The sequence below is a fragment of the Balaenoptera musculus genome, chromosome 16, assembly GCF_009873245.2.
Source record: "Balaenoptera musculus isolate JJ_BM4_2016_0621 chromosome 16, mBalMus1.pri.v3, whole genome shotgun sequence".
Classification (NCBI taxonomy): Eukaryota; Metazoa; Chordata; class Mammalia; order Artiodactyla; family Balaenopteridae; genus Balaenoptera; species Balaenoptera musculus.
Window position 1 is genome coordinate 30,691,242 of NC_045800.1, and position 9,700 is coordinate 30,700,941.

General features: G+C 53.1%; 1 protein-coding gene across 4 annotated transcripts; it reads right to left on the bottom strand.

Annotated features, from left to right (window-relative positions):
* Positions 1–1,477: 1,477 nt before the first annotated feature.
* MARVELD1 (MARVEL domain containing 1) lies at positions 1,478–5,743 on the bottom strand. Of its 4 annotated transcripts, XM_036829478.1 has the most exons (3): positions 4,477–5,743; positions 3,528–3,814; positions 1,478–1,989 (listed from the first exon to the last, which is right to left on the bottom strand). In XM_036829478.1, the coding sequence occupies exon 1, from the start codon at positions 5,590–5,592 to the stop codon at positions 5,071–5,073; it is 522 nt and encodes a 173-aa protein (XP_036685373.1). In that variant the 5' UTR covers positions 5,593–5,743; the 3' UTR covers positions 1,478–1,989; positions 3,528–3,814; positions 4,477–5,070. The 4 variants fall into 4 exon arrangements, with proteins under 4 accessions (XP_036685373.1, XP_036685375.1, XP_036685374.1 ...); XM_036829480.1 differs by lacking the exon at positions 3,528–3,814; XM_036829479.1 differs by having other exon boundaries at positions 3,533–5,743.
* Positions 5,744–9,700: the final 3,957 nt, after the last annotated feature.

The window sequence follows — 9,700 nt, forward strand, 5'->3', positions numbered from 1 at the left end:
TTCTCCTTCCTCACCAATGACCATCCCACTCCCATCCCTAGAAAAGCAGAAAAATAGATAGAAATGAACAAATCCCTCGGATTCCCCAGACCCAAATGGGCTCAGTTATGTCCCCAAGGAGCAGTGTCTTATTTCAAAGTGCCCCCAGCATTCAACAGGAAATGTCAGATTAGACCATTCCTGAACACCTGGTCTCTAGGAGGGAAAACCAAACTCCACCTCTACCTCAGAGCCTGCCCAGAGGCCCACAGGGCTTAGCAACTGGCTGCTGAGGATAGTAAGAGAACATCTACTTTCCAGGCCCAGTCCTGCCACTTGCCAGCTCTGTGACCATGGATAAGGCCTTCTCCTCTCTGGGGCTCTATTTCTTCTATTGAATGGGGGTGACAATGCCAACCTCTAAGACTGGTGACAAGATCAAATAAGGTAATGCAAGTAAAAGCACATTTTCAATTGCAAATGTTCCACCGAGCTAAAGTAGAGCAGGTGGCTTACCAGCCTTTGCATAAAGACCACTTTTTATTTCGTGTGATATTCACTAATTGACACAGAGGGAAGAGGGGAGAAAGGGAGGATCTTGGGCAGCTGGTGGCATTCTCCTCCACCCTGGAAATGCAAACCATGAAGAGGAGGATGAGAGAGAGAGAGAGTTTGTGCTGTATTTGAGGAGCGTGCTTTGAAGAGAGTGGGTGTGGAGCACATACAGCATCAGATCTCTGCCTGGAGCCGTTCTAGGTGGGTTTTGAGATCTGCCAGTAGAACTCTATGTCCTGGCTGTGGACTTCAGGCCCAGGTCACAGGAGGGAGGAGCCGACAAGAAGCCTGTTAACTGCCCTCCAGCCCTTTCCAGGGTACCTCAGTCAGCAGGCTGAGGCTGGAAGGCAGAGAAGGGAGACCAGATTGGGTGTGTCTAGAAGGCAACACCAGAACAATGATCTGCAGGAAAGAACCAGAGCCTGGGCTCCAGGAGACCCCACTCTGGCCCCAGTCAGCTCTGTGACATTAAGCAAGTTGCCACTCCACCCTGGTGTTCATTTCCCCTTCTGTAATATGATGGGCTTGGACCAGAACAGGACCCTCTGGCTCCGAGAACACAGTCATTCTGTGCCTACCCATCAGGCAGTGGAACTTCCCAAACAGAGGGCCCATTGAGAGCCGGGGTGGGAGCTTCTGGAATTCCCTCCAGCCTCAGTCAGGGACAGACACAGGCAGTTTTCTTCCTGATTCCTGTGTCCTGCCCTAACTGTACTGGAAATCTATGACCTCATTTTTCTTTCCCTCCCAGAAAGAAGGGGAAGTCGGGGAGGCAGACAAGTGTGGCAAAATGAGAAGATGGAGGGAGGCTAGGGGACCTGACACAGAGGGTTACTGCAGGGGGCAGGAGAGAAGACACATGCACCCAGATCAGACAAACAAACTTTATTCAGAAAAGCATATTAGTAATCACCACTAAACTACTGAATGAGGCACATCGGTCCCCTCTCCCTACCCTCCCTCACCCTCCCATGCACACCCTCTCTTTGGCCTTTGTAGAATACTGGAGAAATCCTCTCCTGGGCCCACAAGTGGTCCCAGACTTTTGGGCTGGGGGCAGCCCACAGCAGTGTCAGGTTGGATCGAGTCCTGGAGTCCATAGAGGGAGGCCAAGGAGACTGCCTCCAGTATCCAAAAGTTCCGGGCCAGCTCAGGTAGCCACTCCCATGGCACAGAGCCCCGAGGGGGAGGAGAGGATGGGTGTGGGAGCCGTCTTCATGTCCTTCTCACATCTGGAGAAGCCGCGGGAGGCCAAGTGGGAAGGCACATCTAGATGAGCCAGTGAGCTCTGGAATGTTTCAGGCACATGTGGCTGTATAAGGTACCATGAAGGCCAAGGAGACGTCTGCTCCTGAGTAAGGTCAGCTAACCACAGACAAAGCACTATGGGCTGGGGGCTAAGAAGAGGTCCTCAAAGGGCTGGATCTGAGCTGAGGATGCAGCTTATGTGATGATCTAAAAAAGAGAAAAGAACACATGCTGGAGCTCAAAAGCCATTGTTTAGGGTTCAGGGGTGCACGGCTCAGTTCCAGGTATCTGGAAGCTTGTGCCCAAATCATAACGCAAGCAGAATAGGAACTTCTCTATGTTAAGGCAAAATGAACCTTCACCATCTTGGCTCTTCCACTGAATGATGTGGAAAAGGAGCTGCTGGGCAAAGATTGTTCCCTTTCCCCACCTCCCTAAATGGCCAGTGAAGACACTGAAACCCTCTGCTGGCCCAGGGAAGTGGGCCCTGGGAGAGGTCAGAATGACTGGCTCTGGGAGTCTCCATGGCCTCAGCAACATGGAAACCTGCAACAGAAGAACCAAAGTTGCTGGGCTTGCAAGACACCCCCAGTATCCCAGCAAAGACCACCCCCAGGCTCTGGCTGGCACCAGTGGTGGGCGCTGAGGAAACAGGTACCCTGCCTGGAGCATGGCAGCAGGACCCCAGTCTAACTGAGACGCTGAAGGGCTCAGTGTTCTAGGATTTCCCGGAGGACAGAAAACAATAGCAACAACAATAACACAAATAACCATAATTTTAATGGATACAGTGTTTCAGTTTTGCAAGATGAAAAAGTTCTGGAGATGGATGGTGCTGATCGCTGTACAGCAATGTGAATGTATTTAATGCCATCGAACTGTACCCTTTAAAGACAGTTTCGATGGTCAATTGTATGTTATGAATATTTTACCACAATTAAAAAAATTTTTTTTTCCAAAGATAACCATGGGGATTCCCTGGCGGTCCAGTGGTTAGGACTCTGCGCTTTCACTGCCAAGGGTGTGGGTTCAATCCCTGGTCGGGGAACTAAGATCCCACAAGCCACGTGGTGTGGCCAAAAATATGAAAATAAATAAATAAATAAAGATAACCATGTTAACAGTATCTAACATGTATTGACCCCCTACTGTATATAGCACAGCCTGGTTCTGAAGAGGTCAGACTGCCAGGGTTCAAATCTGAGCTCCACCACTCACCACTCACCAACTGGGAGACTCTAGGTAAGTCACTTAACCTCTCTGTGACTCATTTTCCTCATACAGAATACGGAAATAATATAGAACCCAGCTCAATAGGGTTGTTGAGAGAATGAAATGAATACATAAGTGCTTTGAGCAGTGCCGGGCACAAAGATGCAAAGATGGTGACTATGTAAAACTCACAAAAGCGCTCCACATCCCCACCCAGATCTTCACCACTACAACAGAGAAACCTAAGACTTTTCCTACTAAACTCTACAAACACGCTCACAAAAACGTATTCTGGCCTCCCCTATTCTAGTTTCTAATCCAGAGAGGGTTGAACTTTTTCAAAGAGCAGACTTTTGAAGGATTTAGCAAAAAGGTTGAATTGTTGTCATAACCCTTTGGACATTGTGGTTATTACTGTCACCCCTTCAACTTGCTCCTGAATAAAAACCCTTTAACTTTTAGAAAAGGAGCGGGCTCTGGGTTTTTTTATTCAAAGGCCTATGACCTCTCCAGAAAGCCAAGAGGCATCTTACCTTACCGAGGCTGGGCCAGCTGTTCATCCCAGATCCCGAGTTTTCTTCTCTGTTTGGTGCGACCCACCCCTGCCAGTTGCTCATGGTCAATGCCAGCATCTCTTACAGGTGATGTTCCTTTTGACTGGGAAACCAGGAAACCATCAGGATAACCTTGGCTTCATTTCCCAAACAATGTAAAGGAATGTTCAATCCACAGTTTCCCCAGGCTCTCGCTGGCCTGGCAGGGCCGGCTATCTTCTCTTTAATGAAGGGGGTGCGGGGCCTCCTTCTGCTATAGAAATTCCCTGGGAAAGAGAAGGAGTGCCCCTTGTCTTCAAACAGACCACAGCCAATGGGTCGGGACCCTTCGTGATAAATGAGAGCCAGGACGACACACGGCTGCTTGGAACCTTAGGTGGAAAAAACTGGTCCAGGTCCAGAGGCAGTTAACACTGTAAACTGAGTTACTTGGGCTTCTTTTAGAGCAGGACTTCTCAGAGCCTTTCATATGCTAATGAGCATTGTGAATCTTCAAGAAGGGGAGAAAGCATCTTAGACAAACCCTTTTGGCCTTGAAACCCTCTATTAGAGGGTAGCTCCAGAGTCCGGATTCCTGGGAACAACCAATGCTTTAAAGTAAACAATGCTAGACTGGGAGTCCAAAGACCGGGTTCTAATCTTTTTCTGGCTGTTCGCAAGAGCAAGCTCTGAGTCTCCATCTGCAAAAAGAAGGGGGTGGGGTTCGCCTAACATTCCTTGACGCTGGTGTGGTATCCCTAATGCAAAAAAGATATTGGGAGGTGGGGACGGAACAGAAACCTGTGAGAGGAAGGCTGGGAAGGCGAGGCTAGGGAAGATAGTGGGCGTTAGGAACTGGCCTCCGTGAACCGCGAGGACAAAGGCGGAACAGGAGGAGGAGAAAGAAGACTCCAAAGGTGCAAGGGTACAGCCCCCTATCCATCCTCACCTTTGCAGGTGGGCCCCAGCGCAAAGACATCAAAGCACCGAGGGATGGCCCGGAAGGACTGCGCAGGATGCCCGCACAATCCCAAACTAAAACCACACCCGTCGCTCATCCCAGGACCAGTGGAGGCCCGTCCCCAGCTACGCCCGCGGCGTCATGCCTGCCTTTTTCAGCACTCGGGGCTGGAAGAGGGGCCAGGGCAAGGGGGTGCTCTTCCGAACGCGGAGCGGGAGGGAGGGGGCAGTGGCGCCGCCAGTAGACTGGTTCCAATTTGGGAGCCTCCCCCGGATCTACGCGGCGCCTGTCCACGTCTCGCTCTCGGCCGGGAAGGGGAAGAGGAACAGCGAGGCTTCGCCTCGGGGCGGCCCGACTGAAAGAGTGCGTCCGCCCCTCGGATGCGGCCCTGCCCTGGTCCCAGGAGACGGCGCAGCTGTCCGGACTCTGGACGGCGGCGAAGCCGTCGGACGGGAACTGCGATCCGGGCGCCGGGGCGCTGGCGGCGGCGGGAACGCAGGGCGAGGGGAGGGAGCCGGGGCGCACGGGCGCGGGGCGGCGGCGGCAGGAAGGACGGGTCCCCCGCCCCGCGGCGCAGCGACCTCACGCCACCTCCTGCTCGCCCTGGTGGTGGCGGCAGCAGCCGTAGAGCGCCGAGAGCAGGTAGAGGCCGAGGCAGAGGCCGCCGCAGACGGCGGCCGCCAGGAAGGCGTGGTAGGCGCAGGACATCTGGTAATCCTTGAGGTTGCAGTAGCTGTGGCTCTGCGTCTGGCTGATCATGATGCCCATCGCGGCGCCGTAGAGCGCGGCCGCCAGCAGGTCGTGCGCCACGTTGACAACCAGCCAGCGCGAGCCCAGCACGGGCACCAGCTCGTGCTTGCCCAGCAGCGTGAGGAAGTAGAGGCCCAGGGTCAGCAGCCAGAAGAGCACGGACACGAAGAGCGCGAAGTGCACCGGGCCCTGGTACCTGCTTGTGGCGATGGTGATCCAGAAGGCGGCGCCGGCCAGCAGCTGCAGCAGCCGCAGCACGCCCAGCGGGCCGCGCAGAAAGGCCCGCTGCAGGCTCACCGCGCCGCGGGCCGCCCGCGCCTGGGGCGGGGGCTGGCGCGGGGGCGGCGGGAGCATGGCCCCCGGGCGCGGTGGCGGCGGCGGCGGCGCCCCGAGCAGCGGAATGGCGACGTCTGGCTCGCGGGGGTGGCCCGGCCGACGTGCCCCTGAGCCCGCCGCGGCCTCCTCGCTCCCCTCCGAGTCCTCCTCTCTTCCTCTCCCCTTCTCCCCACTCTACCTCCCCTCTCTCCTCCCCTCTCTCCTCCCCGCAGCCCTCCTCTCTTTCTCCGTTTCTCTCTCTCCACCCCTCCTGCCCGCCCTCTCCCTTCCCCTCCTCCTTCTCCACCCCCACTCGCTCCTCCAGGCTTCCTGCCTTCTCTCTTTGGGCCTCGCTCACCACCCTGGTGCCCCCCTTCCCGTCGGCGCCAAACTCCCAGCTCAGATTCCTTCCCCCTCGGGGCAGGGCGGAGGGCACCCCAGCCGGCCGCGGGTCTTCCGCTCCGTCCGACTGGGCCAAGTTTACCACATCTGCCCGCCCTGCCTGCCCTGGCTCCCTGGCTCCGGTCCAGCCTCGAAGCGGAGAGCGGTCTTCTGGAGGTGGAGCGTCCCCTCAGTCTTAGGCTGGGCCTTTTTCTTTCTCCTCCCTCCTGTCCTAATAGTTCTCTGGGGCCTCCCGGCCCTTCCTTGGCCCTGGAGGAGAGCAGTGCCAGGCTTAAGCTGCCATCTCTTCTCACCTGGACATCCGAATATCATATCCTGCCAGGGCCCACCCCAAACTTATTCTGTCCAAAGCTGGGCTCAGACTTTGTCGCAGCCATCTGAGTTCTCCTGTCAGTGAAAGGGACCATCACCTGCTCCAGGCCCCACTGCCCCTCCCGTGCCACAAAGCGAAGTCTTATTAGTTCAATCTCTTTTTTCCAAACTTCTTTGCCATCGAGCATACTAAAAATAGGCTTCCCAGCATGACCAGGACACAAACCCAGCTCTAAGAGACAGCAAAGCCCAACAGTGCTTTACATTATTGCTATTACTGTGCTTTGCAGGAATTCTCATTTAAGCCTCAAAGAACCCCCGAGATACATACAATTATTTTCCTCATCTTGCGGAGGAGAAAAACGGAGCGTAGAGAGATTAAGACCACGAAACTGGTAACTGCTGCTGGTCTCTCTTCCCTCCCCTTCTGATCCAACCTTTGTGCACTGTGGCATCCTTCTAAAACACAGACCTGGTTGTATATACACTGCTTCCCCTACTGACCACAGAATAGGGTTCTATCTCTTCTATGGGGATGTTTCACAATCTGGCCCCAACCGACTTCCAATTTCCTGGTTTTCCACTTCCTTTTCTTACCCATTCTTGCACCCAGCATGCCAACCCCACCAAACCTCTTAAGGTTGCCAAATAGGCTCAGAATGCCCTTCATTCCCAGACCCCATTCGTCTGGCAAATTCCTACTTATCCTTCAATGCCCAGTTTAAATGCTCCTCCCCCTTGGTTTAGCCTCCCAGGCTGTTGACTGCTGGCTCTTCTAGGTCCCCCTTGGAGGTTCCCTCTGTAGTAGTTGAGTCAGCTACATCATAACCATTGGTTATCAAGTCTTATCCATCTTTGCCTGTGCCTGGCACGTAAGAGACTCAGTAAATGTCTGTGGAGTGGAAGACTGGGTGGCTGCAGGGACAGCAGCGGAAGTGAGAGGACCCCTGTTGTCCTGGGGACTGTGCATGCATCAGACCCCCAGCTTATCCTACCCTACGGAGCTCCTTTCTCGTATCTTGGTCATGGGATGAGGCAGCTGGCCCCTGGCTCCCCTTGAGGGAGGAAAAACTACATGGCTTCTCAGGGAGCTAATGCCTCCCACTGCCAACTCAGCCCCACCTATGGGTACCCGAGAAAACTCTGAATGCATATTTTAAGTGAACAAATGGTGGTGTATACCACCCGCATTTTTTGGTAAGACAGCACAGCATGGCGTAAAGGCTCAGGGTGTAAACCCTGGAGGCAGACTGCCTGGCTACTTCTCACTGCTTCGCCACTCCCTGGTGCTGGGACCTGGGGGGGTCTGTACCTCAGTTTCCTCGTCTGTGAAATCTTTTCATTCAGCAAATAGATATTAAGCACCTAGGAAGTGCTAGGCACCATTTGAGGGGCTAAGGATACATAATATATATGTGATTATTATGAATTGAATCCTTACTATACACTTTATATAAAGTGAGCACTTTATTGTTCTACCTAATCCTTATACCAACTCTTTAAAATAACTGGTATTAACTCTGATTCACTGATGGGGAAACCAAGGCTTAGAGGGGTAAGGAAGTGGACCATGCTCACACAACTGGTGGGTGACAGTTTAAATAGGAGCCTGGGTGTGGCTGACTCCAGGTCCACATTCAATACGCTTTTATATACTTTCGCATATTGAATTCTCAGCTACTCTCACAGGGACCCAGAAAGGTTACATGACTTGCCCAAAGAAGCACAGCTACTAAGTGTCAGTGTGGGGACTCAAACCTAGGTCTTCCAATCCCAATTTCAGGGCTGTTCCTTCAGCATCCCTGAGCAACCCCTGGAGAGACATCCTCAATGTCTTCAGGGTGCCAGTCTCGAGTGTGGTTGGGGCTAGGATGCGCAGCTGGGCGCTGAATCTGGGTGCTGCACTGATGACAGGGAATTATGCCACACAAACTACCTCTGTAAGTGGGGGACCTAAGCCAACAAACATTTAGAGGCAGACAAGAGAATCCTTCCCTCTTCTAAAAAGGCATCTGGGGCTTCCCTGGTGGCACAGTGGTTAAGAATCTGCCTGCCAACGCAGGGGACACAGGTTCAAGCCCTGATCCGGGAAGATCCCACATGCCGCGGAGCAACTAAGCCCGTGTGCCACAACTACTGAGCCTGTGCTCTACAGCCCGCCAGCTGCAAATACTGAGCCCATGTGCCACAACTACTGAAGCCCGCACACCTAGAGCCCGTGCTCCGCAGCAAAAGAAGCCACCGCAATGAGAAGCCCGCACACCGCAACGAAGAGTAGCCCCTGCTCGCCGCAACTAGAGAAAGCCCGTGCAGCAACGAAAGCCCAACGCAGCCAAAAATAAATAAATTAAATAAATAAAAAATAAAGAATAAATAAATAAATAAGGCATCAGGAGAGTTGGGGTGGGGCGCCACCTGGTGGACACAAACTTTTGGCTTCACAAGGCAAATCCTACTCCTTATAAGGAAGCGCCCTTGGCGGCTTTGAGATATTTTTAGCCTCTGGAATCTTGAAGACATTCCAAAAGATGGTCCACAGACTCCGCAAAAGCATAACCATGCACAAAGATCTTGATACCTCCAACTCAACAAGTATGGTCTAAGCACCTGCTGGATGCAATCTGGGTGTGGAATGCAGGAATGAAGAGGACCAATGCTTGCCCTCAAAGTGTTTGCACTCTGCTGGTAGGGGAGGGACAGTTGTGGACACAAAAAAGAGGCATGGATGAGAATTATAAGGAAAATACAAAAGGGAAAGAGTATTGTGATAGGAGGGCTGAGGAAAGATTCAAAAACGAAGTGTCATTTGAGGATGGATAGAGTTTTGACAAGCAGAGGTGGGAGATAGGTGTCTTGGACGAGGCAGTCCCCCATCAGGCAGGTCCTGAGCATCCCTGGATGTTATCACTGAGTATGCCAAGAATGCAAGGCCAAGACCGTTCTTTCCGCAACCATTTCTCAGTGTTCTGTTTGCAGCCAGCAACTTTGAGGGATGAGGGAACATCTTCTCCCAGACACAGAGCAGACTCACTTATTGCTTATGATAAAAGTGGTGAGGTAGGAGGGGACTGTGGTGGGTTTTCCAAGCTCAGTGCTCCGCAGCTGTGACGCAAACCTGCTGCATGTCTAACATCCACCTGGGCCCCTCTGTGGTGCCCCCGTGAAACTTGAGAACAAGGGAAAGAGGTGTAACAATGGTGCTAATGCTGCTTGCTGTGGCAACAGCGGTCAATCCTTTGTCTCTGACTCAGGAATCCTGTGTCTTCTGCCAGCATTTATGAAACGACAGCTGGCTAGCTTTTTAGCTTATAAGTGGGGTAAATCCCAGCCCCTGGCAGGTGTTCTAGGCAGAGGGAACAGTGTGAGCAAAAACGGGTCTAGATTGTTTAGGGAACAAGTAGTGGCACTAGATAGATACTGTGAGCCCCAATGC

Coding starts and splice junctions, on each gene's coding strand:
- MARVELD1 (XM_036829480.1), bottom strand. CDS start 5,592: ATGCTCCCGCCGCCCCCGCGCCAGCCCCCGCCCCAGGCGCGGGCGGCC.